The sequence below is a fragment of the Mus musculus genome, chromosome 2 (genome assembly GCF_000001635.26).
Source record: "Mus musculus strain C57BL/6J chromosome 2, GRCm38.p6 C57BL/6J".
In the NCBI taxonomy this organism is placed as follows: domain Eukaryota; kingdom Metazoa; phylum Chordata; class Mammalia; order Rodentia; family Muridae; genus Mus; species Mus musculus.
This window is the reverse complement of record NC_000068.7, coordinates 14,997,424-15,022,798: the sequence shown is the minus strand read 5'-3', so window position 1 is coordinate 15,022,798 and position 25,375 is coordinate 14,997,424. Positions and strand designations below refer to the sequence as shown.

At 40.1% G+C, this 25,375-nt stretch overlaps 1 protein-coding gene across 14 annotated transcripts in view; it reads left to right on the top strand.

Moving 5' to 3' along the window:
* Positions 1-25,375, top strand: part of Nsun6 (NOL1/NOP2/Sun domain family member 6) — a 64,701-nt gene that overhangs the window by 32,346 nt on the left and 6,980 nt on the right. For all 14 annotated transcript variants that reach the window (NM_001165943.2, NM_001165941.2, NM_001355685.1 and 11 more), the window contains 3 exons: positions 9,515-9,659; positions 13,241-13,389; positions 24,507-24,632. In NM_001165943.2, the coding sequence (NP_001159415.1) occupies positions 9,515-9,659; positions 13,241-13,389; positions 24,507-24,632 (420 nt within the window). The remainder of the gene's footprint in view (positions 1-9,514; positions 9,660-13,240; positions 13,390-24,506; positions 24,633-25,375) is intronic.

Here is a 25,375-nt window from a genome sequence, read left to right as displayed (position 1 = left end):
AGTAAACCTGTCTGGTCCTGGGCTTTTTTTGGCTGGGAGACTATTAATAACTGCTTCTATTTCTTTAGGGGATATGGGACTGTTTAGAAGGTCAACTTGATCCTGATTCAACTTTGGTACCTGGTATCTGTCCAGAAATTTGTCCATTTCGTCCAGGTTTTCCAGTTTTGTTGAGTATAGCCTTTTGTAGAAGGATCTGATGGTGTTTTGGATTTCTTCAGGATCTGTTGTTATGTCTCCCTTTTCATTTCTGATTTTGTTAATTAGGATTTTGTCCCTGTGCCCTTTAGTGAGTCTAGCTAAGGGTTTATCTATCTTGTTGATTTTCTCAAAGAACCAACTCCTCGTTTGGTTAATTCTTTGAATAGTTCTTCTTGTTTCCACTTGGTTGATTTCACCCCTGAGTTTGATTATTTCCTGCCGTCTACTCCTCTTGGGTGAATTTGCTTCCTTTTTTTCTAGGGCTTTTAGATGTGTTGTCAAGCTGCTAGTATGTGCTCTCTCCCGTTTCTTCTTGGAGGCACTCAGAGCTATGAGTTTCCCTCTTAGAAATGCTTTCATTGTGTCCCAAAGGTTTGGGTACGCTGTGGCTTCATTTTCATTAAACTCTAAAAAGTCTTTAATTTCTTTCTTTATTCCTTCCTTGACCAAGGTTTCATTGAGAAGAGTGTTATTCAGTTTCCACGTGAATGTTGGCTTTCCATTATTTATGTTGTTATTGAAGATCAGTCTTAGGCCATGGTGGTCTGATAGGATACATGGGACAATTTCAATATTTTTGTATCTGTTGAGGCCTGTTTTGTGACCAATTATATGGTCAATTTTGGAGAAGGTCCTGTGAGGTGCTGAGAAGAAGGTGTATCCTTTTGTTTTAGGATAAAATGTTCTGTAGATATCTGTCAGGTCCATTTGTTTCATAACTTCTGTTAGTTTCACTGTGTCCCTGTTTAGTTTCTGTTTCCACGATCTGTCCATTGATGAAAGTGGTGTGTTGAAGTCTCCCACTATTATTGTGTGAGGTGCAATGTGTGCTTTGAGCTTTACTAAAGTGTCTTAATGAATGTGGCTGCCCTTGCATTTGGAGCGTAGATATTCAGAATTGAGAGTTCCTCTTGGAGGATTTTACCTTTGATGAGTATGAAGTGTCCCTCCTTGTCTTTTTTGATAACTTTGGGTTGGAAGTCGATTTTATCCGATATTAGAATGGCTACTCCAGCCTGTTTCTTCAGACCATTTGCTTGGAAAAGTGTTTTCCAGCCTTTCACTCTGAGGTAGTGTCTGTCTTTTTCCCTGAGATGGGTTTCCTGTAAGCAGCAGAATGTTGGGTCCTGTTTGTGTAGCCAGTCTGTTAGTCTATGTCTTTTTATTGGGGAATTGAGTCCATTGATATTAAGAGATATTAAGGAAAAGTAATTGTTGCTTCCTATTATTTTTGTTGTTAGAGTTGGCATCCTGTTCTTGTGGCTGTCTTCTTTTTGGTTTGTTGAGGGATTACTTTCTTGTTTGTTCTAGGGCGTGATTTCTGTCCTTGTATTGCTTCTTTTCTGTTATTATCCTTTGAAGGGCTGGATTCGTGGAAAGATATTGTGTGAATTTGGTCTTGTCGTGGAATACTTTGGTTTCTCCATCTATGGTAATACTTTGGTTTCTCCATCTATGAGAGTTTGGCCGGGTATATTAGCCTGGGCTGGCATTTGTGTTCTCTTAGTGTCTGAATAACATCAGTCCAGGCTCTTCTGGCTTTCATAGTCTCTGGTGAAAAGTCTGGTGTAATTCTGATAGGCCTTCCTTTATATGTTACTTGACCTTTCTCCCTTACTGCTTTTAATATTCTATCTTTATTTAGTGCATTTGTTGTTGTGATTATTATGTGTCGGGAGGAATTTCTTTTCTGGTCCAGTCTATTTGGAGTTCTGTAGGCTTCTTGTATGATCATGGGCATCTCTTTCTTTATGTTTGGGAAGTTTTCTTCTATTATTTTGTTGAAGATATTAGCTGGCCCTTTAAGTTGAAAATCTTCATTCTCATCAATTCCTATTATCCATAGGTTTGGTCTTCTCATTGTGTCCTGGATTTCCTGGATGTTTTGAGTTAGGATCCTTTTGCATTTTGTATTTTCTTTGACTGTTGTGTCGATGTTCTCTATGGAATCTTCTGCACCTGAGATTCTCTCTTCCATTTCTTGTATTCTGTTGCTGATGCTCGCATCTATGGTTCCAGATCTCTTTCCTAGGGTTTCTATCTCCAGCGTTGCCTCGCTTTGGGTTTTCTTTATTGTGTCTACTTCCCTTTTTAGTTCTAGTATGGTTTTGTTCATTTCCATCACCTGTTTGGATGTGTTTTCCTGTTTTTCTTTAAGGACTTATACCTGTTTGGTTGTGTTTTCCTGCTTTTCTTTAAGGGCCTGTTACTTCTTCCCGTGGGGAATCCTGTGTGGGCCCTTGCGGGTGTTGGGCGAGACTCCGCTGGCAAGATACCTCGGGGCTGGAGTGGAGCGGAAGGGGCTTGTGTCCCAGGTCAGGCCCGGGTAGTCCGCTTCCTTATTTACAGCAGTCTCAGTTTCCGCGCGATTGGATTGGGGCAGGGGCTGTGTTCCACTCACCAGAGGTCTTAGGATCCCGTGGGGAATCCTGTGTGGGCCCTTGCGGGTGTCGTGCGCCTCCGCTGGCAAGGTACCTAGGGGCTCGAGTGGAGTGGAAGGGCTTTTTCTATTTCTAAGTTTATTAATTCAACTTTTCCTTTTGGAGGTGCTTGTTTTAGGTACAAGTTTATAAGTCTTATTCACCTTTTAAGTAACTTTTGGTTGAATATGTGTATTATTGTTTTAGACTACATTTGCCTGAGTCTTGCTTTTATTATTTCTTGCTTTTGCGCTGAACATTTCCTTACATTCCTGAGATCATAAGAAGCATCATAAGGTCATGTGTTTGAGAACTGATTTTTTTTTTCTTAAAAAGCTAAGAACTCAACAACAGCAACAACAAAAAGCTTAAAAAAAAAAACCCTCAAAGTCTGTACCTGGAGCCAATCCTGTGCCACAGTGCTCCATACCCAAATACTATCAGGAGAGAGCAGATCTCCCAAATGTACAGACACGCCTGTGAACAAAGGTAAGAGCACCACTTCTGCTCAAATTCCTGGCCCAAGAGGACACAGGAACCGAGGAGCAGCCTGGGACAGGATCCTCTGGTTTTCGTCTGCACCAGAAGCTAACCCTGTGCCACAGCTCTCCATACCCAAATTCCTCCCAGAGAGAGGGTCTCCCAGGAGTACTGACATACAGGCTTACAGGAGAGACAAGCCACCGTCAGAGACAGCAAGTCCAGGTAACACCAGAAATAACCAGATGGTGAGAGGCAAGGGCATGAACATAAGCCACAGAAACCAAGGCTACTTGGCATCATCAGAATCCAGTTTTTCCACCACAGCAAGCCTGGATGCCCCAGCACTCTTTGACTTAAAATCACATCTCATGGTGATGATTGAGGACTTTAAGAAGGACATAAATAACTCCCTTAACACAGGTAACCAGCTAGAAGCACTTAAAGAGGAAACACAAAAATCCCTTAATGAATTACAGGAAAACACAACCAAACAGGTGAAGGAATTGAACAAAACCATCCAGGATCTAAAAATGGAGGTAGAAATAATAAAGAAATCACAGAGAGAGACAACTCTGGAGAGAGAAGACCTAGGAAAGGAATCAGGAATCATCAAGAGATAGAAGGGAAAAATTTTGGTTGGAAACAAAAAGTTGAAAATAATAATAATAAATAATAATAATAATAATAAAAATAAAAAGAGAAGAGAGAATCTCAGGTGCAAGAGGCAGAAGATACCATAGAAAATACTGACACAACAGTCAAAGAAAATGCAAAATGGAAAAAAGCTCCTAACCCAAAACATCCAGGAAATCCAGGACACAATGAGAAAACCAAACCGAAGGATAATAGGTATAGAAGAGAGTGAAGATTCCCAACTTAAAGGGCCAGTATATATCTTCAACAAAATTGTATGAGAAACCTTTCCTAACCTAAAGAAAGAGATGCCCATGAACATACAAGAAGACTACAGAACTGCTAAGAGACTGGACCAAATCAGAAATTCCTCCCATCAAATAGTAATCAAAATACCAAATGCATTAAACAAAGAAAATTAAAAGCAGTAAGGGAAAAAGGTCAAGTAACATATAAAGGCAGACCTATCAGAATTATACCTGACTTCTCACCAGAGACTATGAAAGCTAGAAGATCCTGGACAGATCTCATACAGACCCTAAGACAACACAAATGCCAGCCCAGGCTACTATACCCAGCAAAATTCTCAATAACCATAGATGGAGAAACCAAGATGTTCCACGACAAAAAACCAAATTTACTCAGTATCTTTCCACAAATCCAGCCCTACAAAGGATAATAGATGGAAAACGCCAACCCAAGGAGGGAAACTACACCCTAGAAAAATCGAGAAAGTAGGCTTCTTTCAAAACCTCAAAAGAAGATAGCCACACAAACATAAAAATAACATCAAAAATAACAGAAAGCAACAATCACTATTCCTAATATCTCTTAACATTAATGGACTCAATTCTCCAATAAAAAGACATAGACTAATAGACTGGATACATAAACAGGACCCAGCATTTTGCTGCATACAGGAAATGCACCTCAGTGTCAAAGACAAACACTACCTCAGAGTGAAGGGCTGGAAAACAATTTTCCAAACAAATGATCCCAAGACACAAAATGGAGTAGCCATTCTAATATTATATAAAATCACTTTCAACTAAAAGTTATCAAAAAGGATAAGGAAGGGCAATTCATACTCATTAAAGGAAGAACAATTCTCAGTTCTGAACATCTATGCTCTAAATGCAAGGCGCCAATATTCATAAGAGAAACTTTACCAAAGCTGAAAGCACACATTGCACCTCACATAATAATAGTGGGAGACTTCAACACCTCACTCTCATTAGTGGGCAGGTCATGGAAACACAAACTAAAGAGACACAGTGTAACTAACAGAAGTTATGGGCCACATGGATTTAATGGATATCTATAGAACATTTCATCCTAAAACAGAAAAATATACCTTCTTCTCAGCACCTCACGGTACCTTCTCCAAAATTGATCATATAATTGGTCCCAAAACTAGTCTCAACAGATACAAGAAGATTGAAATAATCCTATGCATGCTATCAGATCACTAAGGCTGGTCTTCAATACCAACAAAAACAATGGAAAACACATGGAAGCTGAACAATGTCCCATTCAACAATAACTTGTTCAAGGACAAATAAAGAAATTAAAGACTTAAGAATGTAATGAAAATGAAGGCACAGCATACCCAATCTTATGGGACACAGTAAAAGCAGTAGTAAGAGGAAAACTCAGCTCTGAGTGCCTCCAAACTGTAGAGCTTTACTAGCAGCTTGACAGTACATCTGAAAGCTCTAGAACAAAAAGAAGTAAATACACCCAAGAGGAGTAGAGGGCAGGAAATAATCAAACTCAGAGCTGAAATCAAACAAGTAGAAACAAAACAACTATACAAAGAATCAACCAAACCAGAAGGTGGTTCTTTGAGAAAAATCAACAAGATAGATAAACCCTTATGCAGACTAACCAGAAGGCACAGAGACAGTATCCAAAGTAACAAAATTAGAAATGAAAAGGGAGACATAACAACAGAAACTGAGGAAATTAAAAAAATCAGCAGATCCTACTACAAAAGCCTATATTCAGCCAGGTGGTGGTGGTGCATGCCTTTAATCCCAGCACTTGGGAGGCAGAGGCAGATGGATTTCTTAGTTCGAGGCCAGCCTGGTCTACAGAGTTAGTTCCAGGACAGCCAGGGCGATACAGGGAAACCCTGTCTCGAAAAACAAAACAACACAAACAAACAAACAAACAAAAAGCCTATATTCAACAAAACTGGGAAATCTGGATGAAATGGACAATTTTCTAGACAGATACCAAATACAAAAGTTAAATCAGGGTTAGATAAAGCATCTAAAGAGTCCCATAACCCCTACAGAAATAGAAGCAGTCATTAAGTCTCCCAACCAAAAAAAGTTCAGGACCCAATGGGTTTTGGGCAGATTTCTATCAGACCTTCAAACAAGACCTAATACCGGCACTCTTCAAACTGTTTCACAAAATAGAAACAGAACGAACACTACCCAATTCATTCTATGAAACCACAGTTATGCTGTGTATTCTCCTTTGGAGATGCAATGGTTTCTGTCTGATCAGGAACTTGTCACAATTTCCTTTCTTAGAGGACTTTATAAGAGACTTTTTCTACTTCCATCATGTTTAATTTTCCAAATAGATTTTAAAAACTGTTTGAATGCATATTACTTTTAGCTTCAGAAACTATAATGTATATTTAAGAGGCATTTTACTACTATAAATTATTCTGATGACTTAAAAAACCCTCGAAACAAAACAAAATGAAACAACAAAAACAAGTTCCTTTTTCATAGAGCTTGCTTATGCTTAGCTGCATCCTAGATGTTGTGATAGTTTTTTTGTAATTAAAAAAATTCCTCCTCGATTTTTTCAATGATTGATAAATATATTTTTATTTTTTTCAGTTTCCATATATGTGAGTAGATTCTATAGTTGCTCTTAATGATTTTAGCTCTATTATAGTACAGTCTGAAAAGTTACAAGAAATTATTTACATTGTTTTACATTTTTTAAAACTTGGCTGTGGTTTAGAATATATTCGATCTTAGAGAAGGTTCATAGGTAAATGAATATTTTGTTATGTGGTGGATGGGGTATTTTCGCAGGCACTGTGAAGTTAAATTCATTTCGTTTCTGGTTTATTTGTTGATTTTCAGTTTGGATGATTTATCCAAAGACATCAATAAGACACTGAAGTCTTCCACAGCTGTTATATTGTGGCTTGTGTAGCCTATATGCCTAATAATAAGATGGTTTAAAGGCCAAATTAGATAGAGGGAAGCTGAGTAGTAAAAATGGGAAACATAAATTCTTATTTTTAAAAAGGTAAAGGAAAAATGTTAGTGTAATCATCAACTTACTTAATAACCAGTGCCCCCTGATGTGGCTGGTGGGAACGAGCACTAGGCAGGGTTGGAGGAGTTTCAACAAGGCTGAGGCTGAGACAAGCTTATTCCAAGCAATCAGACATTTTATAACATTAGCAACGCAGAATACAATGGTGGGTGCCAGGATAATGGTGGTTGCATGCTAAGTAGGGCTATTAAGATTAATGTCTAAACTAATTGCTTTATCAAACTTGTACGTGCTTCGCTAACATCTAGGGACAGAGAAACACAAGTATTGTGAATCCTTCACAGGCTGAGGCAGTGCCTCGGACTCTTAGGAGCTGAAAGGCACACGGTGCCCAGGATCCATGGACTCTAACCTGAAAAAACTATAACATATATCTCTTGTGGCAGCTAGACGAGTCCAACATCATGGTTCTCTGCATGTTAGTAAGAGGAAAATTTGAGGAGGCCATGGGACAAAAAAGAATAAAAGATAATAAAATGAATTTTTCTACTAATAAAAATGCATTAAAACATTAAATTTATGAAGGGATATAAAAAACATGAAATGCTTTACAACACAGTAAAGTAAAAATACTGCTAAAAATGTGTGCTAAAAAGAAAAAAAAGGGAGGTGTGGAGAGAAGATAAAGTGCTGGAGTAGCTTCTGTCAGTGTCCTTGACACGGACATTCTGGGCAGTGGGCAGCTGAGATGAGTCTGGCCACTTGTCTCTCTGGCAGTTTATGCTGGTGTTGAACCTGTATTGGCTCCTGGCTCACACCTGACTGTCATGATTTTATTACCTTTCCTTTGCATTCCAGGGACCTCAGATGGCCACACTTAGTTTTACAGTCAACATGAAAAGCTCCACTCTCCTCAGAAGCTCTGCATTTTATCCTTTATTGCTCTCCCAATACACAGAAACTATAGAAAAGGACCACAGCCCCAAGATTTGTACAGTAGGAGAAGCTGTCTTCATATTTGTGAAGCCTCCTGAGTCACGATTCCCTGTACGCTGGAGTCCTTGGGGCTTTGAAATGTCCTCTTTGGGACTCTACAACACTGATGGGTGCTAGAGCCACCTCTGACCCCAGGCTCAGTCCACCAGATACTAGTGCTATTCCCAGTCAGTGAGATAGTGAAGAGGCTCTGGGCATGCCCTTTCTGACTTGAGTTGAGCTTCCTCCAGCCTGAACTTTTCAATCAGTGCCTGCTCCTCCTGCCCAGCCACCAGACCTGTAGCAGTTTCCACTTAAGTTCCCTGACTTCTGGTCCTTGCCTATTCTCCCCCCCCCCAAGGTAGTTAGTTCATTGTAAATAATAACATCCCTCTTGAGATAGCACCCAATGAGTCCTAGGGAGTGACAACTGGGACTCTCCTCCATTGCTGACCTCCAGAGGTGCTATTTCAATAAAACCTGTGTTCCTGTCATTGCCTCTGTGGCTCTGACCTTGCTCCTGTTTCATTTTTGGAGAACTCTTTTGCCTTACTGGCTGTCTTAGTTAAAGGCTCTATTGCTATGATGAGATACCATATGACCGCAGCTCTCATAAAGGAAAGCATTCACCTGGGGCTGGCTTATAGTGCAGAGGGTTAGTCTATTATCATTATGGCAGAAAGCATGATGGCATGCAGGTAGCCATGGTGGTGGAGAGGAGCTAAGAGTTCTGCATCTGGATACAGACACAGGCAGCAGGAAGAGAAAATGAGCCACTGGGCCTGGCTGGGCCTGGCTGGGCCTTTTGAAACCTTAAATACCAGCCCCCAGCACCTCCAGGAAGGCCACATGTCCTAATCCTTTGAAATAATGCCACTCCATGTGAGTCTCTGGGAGCCATTCTCATTCAAACTACTCCACTTTCCTTAACTGGGTCACACTCCTCAGGGCTCAGTTGTTACCTGATCCTGGTGTCCTTTAGCAGCATTTGAACTTTATGCCTTTCCAAAGCATTTTGCTTTGACGCACAAAGGATTGGAGTCATGACATATCATATCATAGTTCAAATAATTTTGTATACTGTTAAAATTATAAGACGAGGATCAGTTTTTACAGATATTTATTTCTGCATAACTACTTGAAGCTAGATATTTCATAGAGGAAGCTCATGTTCTTTCATAGGAGAGCAGTCACTCGAGATTGATGTTGTTAATGTTTACCTTCAAGAGTGTTTCTAAGTTTGTTGAAAATATTGCAAATAACTTTTTTAAGTTTTGATTTATATAGACTAGGTTGAAGAGCAATTGGCAGGAATGTGTTTAAAGAAAAGACAAGATACTTAAGGAATTAATATTTCAGTGCTGGGAGCTGACTCGAGGAAACCCTCTATCTCTGAGCTATACTTCTCATCCAGTGTAAATTTGGAGTACATTTGGTTAATGAATTCAGGCATGGGTGGGAGGAAACCAAAAGTGCACCATTTACACTGGTCTTTTATATTACTGACTTTCATAACTGCTTTGGATTTACACTCCATTTTCATTTTTTAGGGAGAAGTAATAGCATTGGACAAAATATTGACAAAAGTGAACAAACTGAAGCAGAATGCTTCATTATTAGGGCTTCATTCTATCCGGGCATTTTGCTTCGATGCAACAAAGGCACTTAAGCTTGATACTACCGATGGCATAGAAGGTAACCTGAGTTTGCTTTTCTTATTCTGTGTTTTCTTTTCTCATAATACATGTACCCATTGGACCTTGATACAGGTATGAAAGTGAAATGACAAGAAAGTAATTACGGTAATGTGTTAGTGTTTATGTAATGTTTAATGTAATGTCTAAATTAATGCTTTCATATGTTAACATTTTGATGGCAAGACACTCGAAATTTACTCTTGACAGCTTTGAAATGCAATATGTATTATTACTAAGTATAGAATCCCACTGTGTTCTAGAGTTCAAAACCTTACTCTTCCTGTCTAGGTACACTTTGTAACTTTTCCATGGTATTACCCTGTCCTTTCTTGCCACTCATAATCACTGTCTCTATCTGCTTCAATATGTTCTACTTTTTAGCTTCCAAATATAACTGTTTTGGGCAGCTTGGCATATTTTCACTTGACATAGTATCTTCTGAATTCTTCCATGCTGTTGCAAGTGTCAAGATTTCTTCTCAAGGCTGAATACTGTATACATGTCCTGCATCTTTTCATATCATTCCTTGTTGGTAGACACTTGAGTTGATTGTGTAGCATCACTGTTCTAAGTAGTGTTGAAGTGAACATGAGAGCAAAGTTATCTGTGACAACTGCTCCTATTCATGTATGCCCACTGGCACGTATGACTGCTGCATCACACAGCACTTTTATTATTTACTGTGTGAAGAACCATACCGTTCTCACTCATGGTTGCATTTTTGTTCTTACATGGTACACATGTGTTCTCTCTTCATCCATGCTCTCACCAGAGTATCTTCTGTTCTTGTCTTGATAACTGTTCTTGTCTCCTCACAAGGGATAGATTGTAGGTCTTGTGTTTTTCATTGCATTTTCTTGTAGATTTGTTGTAGTGAGCATCTCCTTCCTATACCACTACCCACATCATCCTTTGAAGAGCAGTAAATGCTAATCTAAATCCCTCACTCTTTGGGTTGTGTTTTAGTTGCTGTGATAAACACCTGGCAAAAGCAACCTAAGGAAAGGATCTTTTTGCCTCACAGTGTCAAGGTGCACCTTGTTTTACTGCCCTTCCCATCACAGGGAACTCGGTGTTAACATCCTCCTGGTCATGGTGGGGAAGATGTATATGATGTCGAATGCTTTTCTCTCGCTGTTGTAGGAGGAGCATGAGAAAATGGTCACATTGCATCATAGGAGGCAGAGACGACAGCTGCTGCTGCTCACTTCTTTGTCCTCTTTGTTTTCAGGACTTCAGCCTATAGAATGAGGCTGCCTGGTTTGGCATAGGTCTCCTCTCTAGTCAAAGGTCTCTGGAAATGCCTCCACACATACTCTCACTGACACCTCCAGAGGTGTGTTTCTTAAGTGACCTCAAATCCACTGAAGTTACAGTGACGAGTCATTACAGCAATGACTAGCTGGATTTGTATCTTTGGCTTTTAGTTTATACTGTCCTTTGTCTGAAATATTTAATCCATTTTTTCCAGTAAACAACTGAATGGTGAAGCCTTGCTTGAGCCATTTGTTCCAAATTTTCTTAGCGATGTATAGATGTGTTGTTCTCCTGTGTTGTTGTCTTCTTTTGAATTAACTTTGTTTATATTGTGCTGTGTTTTTAATCTGTTTATCCACTATATATTTTGGTAACCCAACTTACCAACCTTACTGCCAAACATATCCATCACAAGCCATTTGAAGCTAATAATGACTGAATTTATTATTAAAAATCCAAGAGTTTTTTTTTTTTTTTTTTTTTTTTCGAGACAGGGTTTCTCTGTATAGCCCTGGCTGTCCTGGAACTCACTTTGTAGACCAGGCTGGCCTCGAACTCAGAAATCCGCCTGCCCAAGAGTGTTTTTTTTTTTTTTAATTCCCCATTCTATTTTGTTTTATTTTATTTCTATATTGTTTATCCCTAAACAAATTATGGTATCTTGCTGGTTTTGCTGACATGAATGAGATGTCCCCCACAGTCTCAGGCATTTGAGCTCTCTATTTTCCTTTGTGCCCTGGGAACATTTTTTGTTTTGATCTTTTTTAAACAGTCTATCAATAGCTAACTTAGTATAACTTTAAATTACCAAGAGACAGTTCAGTACAAACAGAGGAAGAGCAAGGTGATAGACACTTGCAGGCTGTAAAGCAGAGGAAGGCTCTGTGGACCTAGAACTGCCAGCTGCTGGAAGGAGCACAGCTTCGCTGCTGCAGGCAGCTCTACAGAGCAGACTCGACACAGAACAGGTGGATCCTGGGCTTGGACATGCGCCTGGAATGTCACCTGTTCAGGGCTCTGGCTACTCCAGTCTGTACCTTACAGGAAAAGATGGAAACTGCTGGGTAAAAGAGGCTATGAAGGTCGTGACTGGAAGAGCTCATGAAGAGGAGAAAGTCTTTTCTCCATCCCTGTTGTCTTCCTTTCCCCACCCCAGCAAGTAGGATGGTAGTTCACACCCTTTTTCTATGACTTCACACTGGAAAGGATGGAAGAAAAACTTTTAATATGTGACATTTATATAAGCAGGCTAAAAAACTAAAGCTAAGAAAATATTGTGGAAAATATTCATAGAATATTGTGGGAAAGGTTCAAATCTTCTATGTACAACAGCTGTCCTGTTCATTAAGAAAGGCAGTGGTTTCAACAGGGAAAGGCTACACAAGGGTTGTACCTACTTAAAAGAAAAGCAATTGTTCAATAAAATAAAACACCATTTTGATGAGCTTTTGGGGAAACAGATGCACACATTCATGATAAGGACAGTATGGACTATAGTGTATTCTCTCTGTTGTTGGGGGTTACCAGTATGCATCAAAAAATAAAGATTTCTTTGAAAAGTATTTTTCCATGACAGTAAATGAAATAGGGGGAAAAGGCTCTATATGGAAGTGGGCTAAGTTGAAAATGGCTTGTGTCTTAATGTCCTAAAAAGATAAAAACAGAAGGTAATTCTGGGTTTAAATAAAAGTTTCAATAACAATGCCAAGCTTGCAGGTAAAGAACACAAGTACAATGAGACCAGTTTCACAACTTTCCCCAATAACACCAAACATCAGAAATCACTCATAAACACACAAGGGAAACTTGATAATGAATCATAGTGGACAGCAGCCACACACATTGCTGTAAAACCGGAAGACTAACAAATGGCAGCCAGAACCAGCATGTTTGATTGGAGCCTGACAGACTGACTTTTCAGGAGCAGCCAGCAGGGAGGGGCGCGGGGGAGAGTTACCAGGGGAATCATTTCTTTGATGATTGTTGAGTAGATTTATTACTAGGTATTGATTCTGGAGCAGTATGGCTTCTGACATGGAGTTGAAAGTCTTATTGCTCTGGTATGGCTTTGTGTTATATTAACAGAACTCATCTATAACAACTGCATTCTGATGTTCTTACAAAGTCAAACCTGTATGAAGTATAAGCATTCTTAGCTTAGTCAAGCACTTGCTTAAAGGGAAAAATGACTTCTCATTATTTACTATGTTGGATTGTGATGGTAATTTTTCATTTTGCTTATATCTCAAGAGTGTTCTGTTATAGATCTATATGTCAGATGACAGATAATTGTATTGAATTGTTTCGAATTGTATTTTGTAGGGGGGCCTCCATTCTTACCAGAATCTTTTGACCGAATTATCCTTGATGCACCCTGCAGTGGAATGGGACAGAGGCCAAATATGGCTTGTACTTGGACTTTAAAGGAAGTGACATCCTATCAGCCACTACAGCGAAAACTCCTTCATGTGGTATGTGACGCTCCTTTGCTGTAAAGAAACTGACTGCTGCTAGTTCAGTGTTCCATCTACCAAGACTATTGTGTGTAGCAGCACCATTTAGTATGGCCAAAGGGTGGAGACAGTCAGGAGTCCTAGACAAAAACTGTGTACATAAGCTTTGGTATGGCCACATGAAATATTTATTCAGCCTTAAAAAGGAGTGCTACAACATGAATGGCCCTTGGAGACTTTATGCTAAGTGAAGTACACCAGACAAAGAAACCATTTTTGTATGATATCAATTACAAAGTAATTAGAATAGGCAAATTCCTAGGACTAGAAGAAAGTAGAAGAAAAGGATTTGGGATGCTTGCACAAATCAACTCTTAATGTCATCAAATCATTTAGTTAACATGATAACATTTATGTTAACTATTTTTTGCTACAGACAAGGAAGAAATTGGGAATACTTAGTGTTTTGTTTGTGTGGCTTTAGTTTTTTGAGACAGGCTCTCACTATGTCCTAAGCTGGGCACAAGCTTTCAATATTTTCCCTCAGCCTCATAATGGCTGTGATGCTTGTGTGCATCACCAAACCTACTTACGGCTTTAAACACAGGAGGCTTTACTTTATGTTGACTCATCCTTTAACATACACAGCTGCCTATAGGATGTTTGAGGCATGTAGTTAAGCATAAACTTCCTACCCCTTAAGTGAAAGTAAAACAACAAAAACAAAACCACACTTCACTAAGTAATTCAGGCATCATTGCTAAATGATGTAAAGAATTCAATATGAATAAATTACTCTTTACTCTTCCTGGCTTAATTTAGTTATCAGATTAGAAAGTCATAAGTCTTATAGGGTAACACATTATTAAAGTAGGCATGATAACATCTGGAATATAGAGATATCATAACAACTGAAAACTTAATTGATTTAGTACATTATGAATAGAATATTTGAGAATTCTTGTTGTTTTGTTAAACTTAGTAGATTTCAAAGCAAGAAGTACTTCTATTTTATTTTAAATTCAATTTTCCTATTTATAAAAAATTTATGAAGAAATGATGTCCAGGTTTATGTTTACTGGTCTGTATATGCACCACCTGCATGCAGGAGTCTGCATAAGCCTGAAGAAGGCCTCTGTAACTGGAGTCAGAGGTGATGGATGGGTGCTGAGAACTGAACCTGAGTCCTGTGCGAGAGCAGTAAGCACTCAACTGGGGAGCCACCTTTTCAGGCCCAGTACAATGATCTTTTGGTGATAAATGGATTCATCATTTCTTCCCTTTCCTCCAATGAGAATATATAAACAGCAACAATTAATGTGCTGTAATCACTCAGTCTCTAAGGTTGTCTTTGAGGACATTTCTGCGCATTATCTCTTGCTGCCTCCTTTCATACACAAAGGCAGCATGGGCTGTGTATTATTTAAGTACTTCCAGAATCATCATCAAAGAACATGCATTTGTCATGAAAGCACCAAGTGGCACAAAGGACTCTTTCCAGATGAAATACACTTTGCCCTGAGGATAAAATTAATTTACTGCTTTATTGCTTTTTCCTTCTGTCGTTGTTTTTAGGTCACAGTGAAAATTGAAATTCAGAAAGGATACTGAGAGTAGATAGATGATTTCAGTGCAGAGGGCCATCTGTGAGGGAGCATGTAGAGAGCAGAGGATCACTACTGAGGGAGGTCTCTGAGAGCAGGTGTATGACGCAGGGCTAAACACTGAGAATGTGAGCTTTAGGATCTGACCTGTCTCAATTTGAGCCACGACTCCTCTACAGTAGTGGCTCTAGGTATATTGATTTCCACTTGAAACAATGGAGAGCACAACAATGTCTGTTTGGAATAGCTCATTGAAACAGTAGCCTGGAATCATGACTGTTAAGGATTCTTTGTAAAAGTCCATGTGAAAGTCCAGCACAGTATTTATATTCCAGTAGCCCCCCTCCCCTTCCAGTCCCCTCTCCCATAGTTCCTCATCCCATTCCTCCTCCCCCTTGCCTCTGAGAGGGTGCTCTTTCTCCCCACCAGGCCGCCCCTTTCCCTGGGACCTTAAGTCTCTTGAGGATTAGACACTCTTCTCCCACTGAGGCCAGACCAGGCAGTCCTCTGCTATATATGTGCCAGGGCCCCGGACCAGCCCATGGATGTTGTCTGGTTGGTGGTTTACAAATAGCTCAGAGATCTCAGGGGTCTGGGTTAGGTGAGACTGCCGACCTTCCTATGGTGTTGTCTTCTTCCTCAGCTTCTTCCATCCGTCCCCTAATTCAACTTCAGTCCAAAGGTCGGGTGTAAGTATCTGAGTCTGTCTCAGTCAGCTGCTGGTAGGGCCTCTCAGAGGACAGCCATGCTAGGCTCCTGTCTGTAAGCACATCATAACATCAGTAATAGTGTCAGGCCTTGGTGCCCCCCCCCACCTCCACCCCCCCCACCCCCCGCCGCCATGAGGTGGATCCCAAGTTGAGCCAGTCACTGGATGCCTTTCCTTCATTCTCTTCTCATTTTTCTCCCTGCAGTTCTTTTAGACAGGAGCAGTTCTGGGTCAGAAAATTTGACTTTGGGTTATCTATCTACTGGAGTTAGACTCTGAATTTCCTCTTCTCATTGTTAGGCATTTTGGCTAAGGTCACTTGATTGAGTCCTGGGAGTTTTATCACCTCCAGGATCTATGGTACTTTCTCAAAGGTCCTCCCATCCCCCCCCCCCCCCCCCCGAGGCTACATATTTCCATTAATTCTCCAGGCCCTCTGGGTTTTGCCCCTTTGTCTCCCCCCCTTCCCAATTTCTGATCCAGTTACCCTTTAACCCTTCCCCTTCCCTCTCCCATCCAGGTCCCTCCTTCCCTCTGCTCCTCATGATTATTTTGTTTCTATTTCTTTAAGGCACAAGGATGAATTGTGATTTTTTTGAGATCTTTTTATTAAAATTATTTATTTTTAAAAATTATTTTTAGATTTTTAATGTTTTTTAATTGGATATTTTCTTTATTTACATTTCAAATGTTATCCTTTTTCCTGGCCTCCCCCTCGGAAACCCCCTATTTCATCTTCCCTCCCCCTGCTTCTATGAGGGTGTTCCTCCACCTACCCACCCTCTCCCACCTCCCCGTCCTCAGGTCCCTTACACTGGAGCATCTATCGAGCCTTCAGAGGACCTAGGACCTTTCCTCCCATTGATGCATGACAAGGGCATCCTCTGCAATGTATGCAGCTGGAGCTGTGTATACGCCTTTGTTTTAATGGCTTAGTCCCTGGAAGTTCTGGAGGGGACTAGTTGGTTGATTTTGTTGTTCTTCATGTGGGGTTGTAAACCCCTTCAGCTCCTTTGGTCTTTTCTCTAACTCCTCTATTAGGGACCCTGTGCTCAGTCCGATGGTTGGCTGTGAGCATCCATCTCTGTATTTGTAAGGCTCTGGCAGGGCCTCTCAGGAGACAGCTATATCAGGCTTCTTTCAGCTTGCACTTCTTGGCATCCACTATAGTGTCTAGATTTGGTAACTGTATATGGAATGAATCCCCAGGTGGGGCAGTCTCTGGATGGCCTTTCCTTCAGTCTCTGCTTTACACTTTATCTCCATATTTGCTCCTGTGAGTATTTTGTCCTCCTTCCAAGAAGGACCAAAGCACCCACACTTTGGTCTTCCTTCTTGAGCTTATGTGGTCTGTGAATTGTATCTTGGTTATTTGGAGCTTTTGGACTAATATCCACTTACTAGTGAGTGCATACCATGTATGTTCTTTTGCGATTGAATTACCTCACTCGGGATGATACTTTCTAGTTCTATCTATCCATTCACCTAAGAATTTCATGAATTCATCATTTTTTATAGCTGAGTAGTACTCCATTGTGTAAATGTATCACATTTTCTGTATCCATTCCTCTGTTGAAAGATGCCTGGGTTCTTTCCAGCTTCTGGCTATTATATATAAGGCTGCTATGAACATAATAGAGTATGTGTCCTTATTACATGTTGGAACATCTTCTAGGCATATGCCCAGAAGTGATATAGCTGGGTCCTCTGGTAGTACTATGTACAATTTTCTGAGAAACTGCCAAACTGATTTCCAGAGAGGTTATATTATACCAGCTTGCAACCCCACCAGCAATGGAAGAGTGTTCTTATTTCTCAACATCCTCACCAGCACCTGCTGTCACCTGAGTTTTTGATCTTATCCATTCTGAGTGGTGTGAGATGGAATCTCAGGGATGTTTTCATTTGCATTTCCCTGATGACTAAGAATGTTGAACATTTCTTTAGGTGCTTCTCAGTCATTCGGTATTCCTTAGTTGAAAATTCTTTGTTTAACTCTGCACCCCATTTTTTAATGGGATTATTTGATTTTCTGGAGTCTAACTTCTTGAGTTCTTTGTATATATTGGATATTAGCTCTCTATTTGATGTACGATTGGGAAAGATCTTTTCCCAATCTGTTGGTTGCTTTTTTTGTCCTATTGACAGTGTCCTTTGCCTTACAGAAGCTTTGAAATTTTATGAGGTCCCATTTGTCTATTGTTGATCTTAGAACATAAGCCATTGATGTTCTATTCAGAATTTTTCCCTTGTGCCCATGTGTTCAAGGCTCTTCCCTACTTTCTTTTTTTTTTTTTTTTTTTTTTTTTTTTAAAGATTTATTTATTTATTATATGTAAATACACTGTAGCTGTCTTCAGACACACCAGAAGAGGGAGTCAGATCTTGTTACGGATGGTTGTGAGCCACCATGTGGTTGCTGGGATTTGAACTCTGGACCTTCGGAAGAACAGTCAGGTGCTCTTACCCACTGAGCCATCTCACCAGCCCCCCCTACTTTCTTCTTTATAAGTTTCCATGTATCTGGTTTTATGTGGAGTTCCTTGATCCTCTTGAACTTGAGCTTTGTACAGCAGATAAGAATGGGTTGATTTGCATTTTCCTACTTGCTGACCACCAGTTGAACCAGCATCATTAGTTAAAAATGCTGTCTTTTCATGGCTTGCATATTTGTAGACAAATCATGTAATGCTCTGCTACCATGAGAGATAATGCCCGTATTAAGACATTTCACAAATCAGCATGGACTAACAACACCACATCACCGTAATAGTGACCGCCAGTGTCATGATCATGAGGACAGTGCATGAGCCTTACTTGTCCAATTCAGTGGGAAACTACAGTGACTGCTTGAGATGAACAGGAAACATAAACTTGACACTGGTTGAAATTACCTTGCATTTCCACAAGCATGGTTTTTAGGACTTATTTCGTTGTTCAGGAATAAACGCCTATGTGTTAAAACTGGGGGGAAAAAACCTGCTGTCTTTTTTCCACTGAATGGTTTTACCTCCTTCGTCAAATACCAAGTGACCATATATGTGTGGGTTCACTTCTGGGTCTTCAATTCTATTCCATTGATCTACCTGTCTGTCTCTGTATGAATACCATACAGTTTTTATCACTATTGCTCTGTAATAATACAGCTTGAGGTCTGGGATACTGATTCCCCCAGAAGTTCTTTTATTGTTGAGAATAGTTTTCGCTATTCTGGATTTTTTGTTATTCCAAATGAATTTGAAAATTGCTCTTTTTAACTCTCTGAAGAATTGATTTGGAATTTTGATGGGGATTGCATTGAATCTGTAGATTGCTTTCGGCATGATGGCCATTTTTACTATGTTAATCCTGCCAATCCATGAGCATGGGTGATCTTTTCATTTTCTGAGATCTTAGATTTCTTAAGAGACTTGTAGTTCTTGTCATACAGACCTTTCACTTGCTTGGTTAGAGTCACACCAAGGTATATTATATTTTTTGTCACTATTGTGAAGGTGTTGTTTTCCTAATTTCTTTTTCAGCCTGTTTATCCTTTGAGTAGAGTAAGGCTACTTTTTTGTTTGAGTTAATTTTATATCCAGCTACTTTTCTGAAGTTGCTTATCAGCTTTAGAAGTTCTACAGTGGAATTTTAGTGGTTACTGAAGTATATGACCATATCATCTGCAAATAGTGATATTTTGACTTTTTCCTTTCCAATTTGTATCCCTTTGACCTCACCTCCTTTGTTGTCTAATTGCTCTAGCTAGAACTTCGAGTACCATATTGAATAGATAGGGAGAGAGTGGGCAGCTTTGTCTAGTCCCTGATCTTAGTGGGATTGCTTCAAGTTTCTCTCCATTTAGCTTAATGTTGGCTACTGGTTTGATGTATATTGCTTTTACTATGTTTAGGTATGGGCATTGAATTCCTGATCTTTCTGAGACTTTTAACATGAAGGGATGCTGAATTTTGTCAAATGCTTTTTTAGCATCTAATGAAATGATCATGTGGTTTTTAAATTTGTGTTTATGTAGTGGATTACATTGATGGATTTCTGTATATTAAACCATCCCTGCATCCCTGGGGTGAAGCCTACTTGATCTTGATTGATGATCATTTTGATATGTTCTTGGATTCGGTTTGCAAGAATTTTATTGAGTATTTTTACATCAATGTTTATAAGGGACATTTGTCTGAAGTTCCCTTTCTTTGTTGGGTCTTTGTGTGCTTTAGGTATAAGCGTAATTGTGGCTTCATAGAATGAATTGGGTCATGTTCCTTCTGTTTCTATTTTGTTGAATAATTTGAAGAGTATTAGGTCTTCTTTAAAGGTCTGATAGAATTCTGCATTAAACCCATCTTGTCCTGGGCTTTTTTCAGTTGGGGGACTATTAATGACTGCTTCAATTTCTGTAGGGGTTATGGGACTGCTTAGATGGTTTATCTAGTCCTGTTTTAACTTTGGCACCTGGTATGTGTCTAGAAAGTTGTTCATTTTATCCAGATTTTCCAATTTAATTGAGTATAAATTTTTTTAGAAGGATCTGATGATTTTCTGTATTTCCATGGTTCCGTTGTTATGTCTCCCTTTTCATTTCTGATTTTATTAATTTGGATACTATCTCTGTGCCCTCTGGTTAGTCTGCATAAGGATTTATCTATCTTGTTGATTTTTCTCGAAGAACCACCTTATGGTTTGGTTGATTCTTTGTATAGTTGTTTTGTTTCTACTTGTTTGATTTCAGCTCTGAGTTTGATTATTTCCTGCCCTCTACTCCTCTTGGGTGTATTTACTTCTTTTTGTTCTAGAGCTTTCAGATGTACTGTCTACATCTAGCTTACTGCTAGTGTAAGCTCTCTACACTTTGGAGGCACTCAGAGCTGAGTTTTCCTCTCACCACTGCTTTGATTGTGTCCCATTAGACTGAGTATGTTGTGCCTTCATTTTCATTACATTCTAAAGTCTTTAATTTATTTCTTTATTTTTTCCTTGAGTAAGTTATCATTGAGTGGGGTGTTGTTCAGCATCCATATTTATGTGTGCTTCCATTGTTTCTGTTGATATTGAAGACCAGCCTTAGTCCGTGGTGATTTGATAGCATGCATGGGATTATTTCAATCTTCTTGTATCTGTTGAGGTATGTTTTGTGACCAATTTTATGTTCAATTTTGAAGAAGGTACCATGAGATGCTGAGAAGAAGGTGTATTCGTTTGTTTTAGGATAAAATGTTCTATAGATATCTGTTAGATCCATTTGGTTCATAACTTCTATTAATTTTACTTTGTCTCTGTTTTGTTTCTGTTTCCATGATATGTCAGTTGCTGTGAGTGGGGTGTTGAAGTCTCTCACTGTTATTGAGTGGAGTGCGATGTGTGCTTTGAGCTTTACTAAAGTTTCTTTAATAAATGTGGGTGCCTTTGCATTTGGAGCATAGATGTTCAGAATTGAGAGTTCATCTTGGTAGGTTTTTCCTTTGACCAGTATGAAGTATCCTTTTTTATCCTTTTTGATAACTTTTGGTTAAAAGTCAGTTTTATTCAAAATTAGAATGGCTACTCCAGCTTGTTTCTTGTGACCATTTACTCGGAAAATTGTTTTCCAGTCTTTTACTGTGAGGTAGCGTCTGTCTTTGTTACTGAGGTGCATTTCCTGTATACAGCAAAATGCTGGGTCCTGTTTATGTATCCAGTCTATTAGTCTGTGTCTTTTTATTGGAGAATTGAGTCCATTAATGTTAAGAGATATTGGAATAGTGATTGTTGCTTTCTGTTATTTTTGATGTTATTTTTATGTTTGTGTGGCTATCTTCTTTTGAGGTTTTGAAAGAAGCCTACTTTCTCGATTTTTCTAGGGTGTAGTTTCCCTCCTTGGGTTGGCGTTTTCCATCTATTATCCTTTGTAGGGCTGGATTTGTGGAAAGATACTGAGTAAATTTGGTTTTTTGTCGTGGAACATCTTGGTTTCTCCATCTATGGTTATTGAGAATTTTGCTGGGTATAGTAGCCTGGGCTGGCATTTGTGTTGTCTTAGGGTCTGTATGACATCTGTCCAGGATCTTCTGGCTTTCATAGTCTCTGGTGAGAAGTCAGGTGTAATTCTGATAGGTCTGCCTTTATATGTTACTTGACCTTTTTCCCTTACTGCTTTTAATTTTCTTTGTTTAATGCATTTGGTATTTTGATTACTATTTGATGGAAGGAATTTCTTTTTTTCCCCCTTTTTTAAAAAATATTTTTATTAGGTGTTTTCCTCATTTAAATTTCCAATGCTATCCCAAAAGTCCCCCATACCCTCCCCCCCACTCCCCTACCCACCCATTCCTACTTTTGGCCCTGGTGTTCCCCTGTACTGGGGCATATACAGTTTGCAAGTCCAATGGGCCTCTCTTTCCACTGATGGCCGACTAGGCCATCTTCTGATACATATGCAGCTAGAGTCAAGAGCTCCGGGGTACTGGTTAGTTCATAATGTTGTTCCACCTACAGGGTTGCAGATCCCTTTAGCTCCTTGGGTACTTTCTCTAGCTCCTCCATTGGGGGCCCTGTGTTCCATCCAATAGTTGACTGTGAGCATCCACTTCTGTGTTTGCTAGGCCCCGGCATAGCCTCACAAGAGACAGCTATATCAGGGTCCTTTCAGCAAACGCTTTCTAGTGTATGCAATGGTGTCAGTGTTTGGAGGCTGATTATGGGATGGATCCCCGGGTGTGGCAGTCTCTAGATGGTCCATCCTTTCGTCACAGCTCCAAACTTTGTCTCTGTAACTCCTTGATGGGAGGAATTTCTGATTTGGTCCAGTCTCTTAGGAGTTCTGTAGTCTTCATGTATGTTCATGGGCATCTCTAGGAAAGGTTTCTCATACAATTTTGTTGAAGATATATACTGGCCCTTTAAGTTGGGAATCTTCACTCTCTTCTATACCTATTATCCTTCTGTTTGGTTTTCTCACTGTGTCCTGTGTCCTGGATTTCCTGGATGTTTTGGGTTAGGAGCTTTTTCCATTTTGCATTTTCTTTGACTGTTCTGTCAATGTTTTCTATGGTATCTTCTGCCCCTGAGATTCTTTCTTCTATCTCTTGCATTCTGTTGGTGATGCTTGCTTTTATGACTCCTGATCTCTAGATCTGGTCAGAGAGACACTGAGAGTGGCGCAAGCTGGTGCTCAGCAGATCTGGGTCAGAACCTCAGCCCATGGACCAGTGCTCCTCCAGTGCAGAGCTCTCACCACCCCATTAACAGAATCTCCACACTTTGTTACAGGCATGCCTAGAAGCTTGTCTCCTCAGTGATTCTAGATCCTGTGCCGATGATTACTCCTATCGTGCATGAAGTTAGATTCCCAGCAAGACATAATCTCCCTGAGATAGCACACACCTATGGTCCTTGCACTCTGAAAATAGGCAGATTATCCTAAGTTTAGAGTCATCTTTTGGTAGATGGAGAATTTGAGGCTAGCCTTGGATATAAGAGAACCTGTATAAAAAGAAGATCAAGTTTGGATGTTTGTGAGACATTTATGTTAGCATAGCAGGACATACCCTGATTCTCATTAAATACTACTGACTGCAAAATACTGTTTAGATGATAACCAAGAAAGCAGACAATCCATGCCATTCTTTTTGAGCTTTTTCTCTGCCTGGTGCTGTTATGTCACATGGCATTAGTGCTGCAGAGCAAACTGTAGAAAGGAAGCAGAGCTGCGAGGTCCGTGGTGACCAGGAAGAGCATTTTAGAAAGGGGATCCGTAAGCAAAACTGGCTGGAACATCATGAAGGAACAAGCAGTAGATAGAAGTGGTTTCTAATCTGGTGCAGGGACCTTGAGTAACAGTGACTTTGGGAATCACAGAATTAGTAGGGCAGTCTTGTTAATGCATAAGGGCAGGAAGGGCAGAGGGGAGGGGAGATCAGTATGGAGGGAACACCTTTATGGAGAGCTTTGAAAGCCCTTTCAGGACTTTGCTTGTGAAGCTGAGAAGAAACAAGTAGAAAAGCATCACTCAGATTGGTGATTGTAAGAGGGTAGGGAAACACAGGGGCGGGCAGATTTAACTACTGTGTAATCTACTTGACAGCTCTCTCTCTCTCCTCTCTCTCTGTGTATATAAATGTGTATTTGTATGCATCTTTATTTATTCTCTGTGTATACATGTGTGCCTGAGTATATGTATAAGTGCCATGTTTTGTGCAGGCCCCAGCAGATGTCAGAAGAAAGTTTCAGTTCACCTGGCTCTGGAGTTATAGGCAGTTGTGAGCCATCATTTGGAGGCAGGGACTTGAACATGGGTCTTCTGCAAGAGCAGTAAGCACTTTTTCCCACTGAGCTCTCTCTACATTAAATATTGAAAGGAGCTGACTGCTGGATAGGGAAGGTGAAAGGACTTTAGGCATAAATGGTGCTCTGAGGTTCAAGGCTGGAGCTTTGGGAAGCCTAGGAAGGCTGTTCAAGCAGGTTTCAGAGGATGGCAAGTATTTATTTGGAGACACATTAGCTGAGATCCCAGAAATGTTGACAAGACAACTTAGTACATACAGATTCAGAAAGGAGATCTCCTCTACAGATGGAAGTTTGTATATTTGGTCATAAGAACAACGTGGGAGGGGAGGTAAGTGAAGGTTCTTTGTGTGGGTCTGAGTCTGTGTATGTCATGAAGTTCCAGGGAAGGCTGCATGCAATCTGTAGAGTGCACATTGTAGTCTAATTACATGGAGAGGCCTTATCATACAGGATAATACTTTATTTTCATCAAATGCTTACAAGGCCTCATGTGCCACTGGATAACTTACTTTTGGGGGCCTATTGGGTCTTGGCATGCATCGTCTAATCACTGCTTTCCTTAGGCAGTTCAACTCCTGAAGCCAGGGGGAGTGCTGGTCTACAGCACATGCACAATAACCTTGGCAGAAAATGAAGAGCAAGTTGCCTGGGCCCTCCGAACATTCCCCTGCCTTCAGCTTCAACCCCAGGTAAGAACACTGACACTTTTCATAAGGTAAATCTGAGTGTGAAGTACACTGACAGCCATGACATTTTATAGAGGGTGGTGTCAGCTCTGAGGCACTCTATTCAAGAATGTCGGTGTGTTTAGACTGGCAACAGGACTCACGTGACCAGATGAGGGAGCTTCCCCTCTCTCTGCAGTCTGCCATTGGACTAAACTGGGGCAGGGCTTGGGGATCTTTGTGCTCCTGTTTATTCCACTTGTCACTAACTGTATTTCTAAAAAGTCCTTTTCTTTTTAGTTAGACACATTTTGCTTACATGTATGTGTGTATGCACGTGCATTCCTGCTGCGCAGAAGTCAGATAGTCCCCTGAGTCTGAAGTTAGAGATGTTGTGAGATACTACATGTGAATGCTGAGAGCCAAACAGGGTCCTCTGCAAGACTTCCTTCCTTTCCAGCCCTGCATGTTTGTAATTTGGAGAAGACTGAACATTTCCTCTCCTGCATCATCAGACACAGTGCACTGCACAATACCAGAAGACTAGCCATGGGAACAAGCTACAGTTGGGGAGAGTAGCTTTTACACTTTTACGTTAACATAGGCTATTTTTAAAGCTCTTTCTAGTTTGTTTTATTAGTGAGCGCAAATGTGACTTTTTGTTAGGATTTTTATTAAGATAGATTCAATTTTGAGATATTTATATCTACAGAGATGCTAATATTTGGAGATAGTGAGCATCTGATGTGGCTTCCTGCAGAACACTT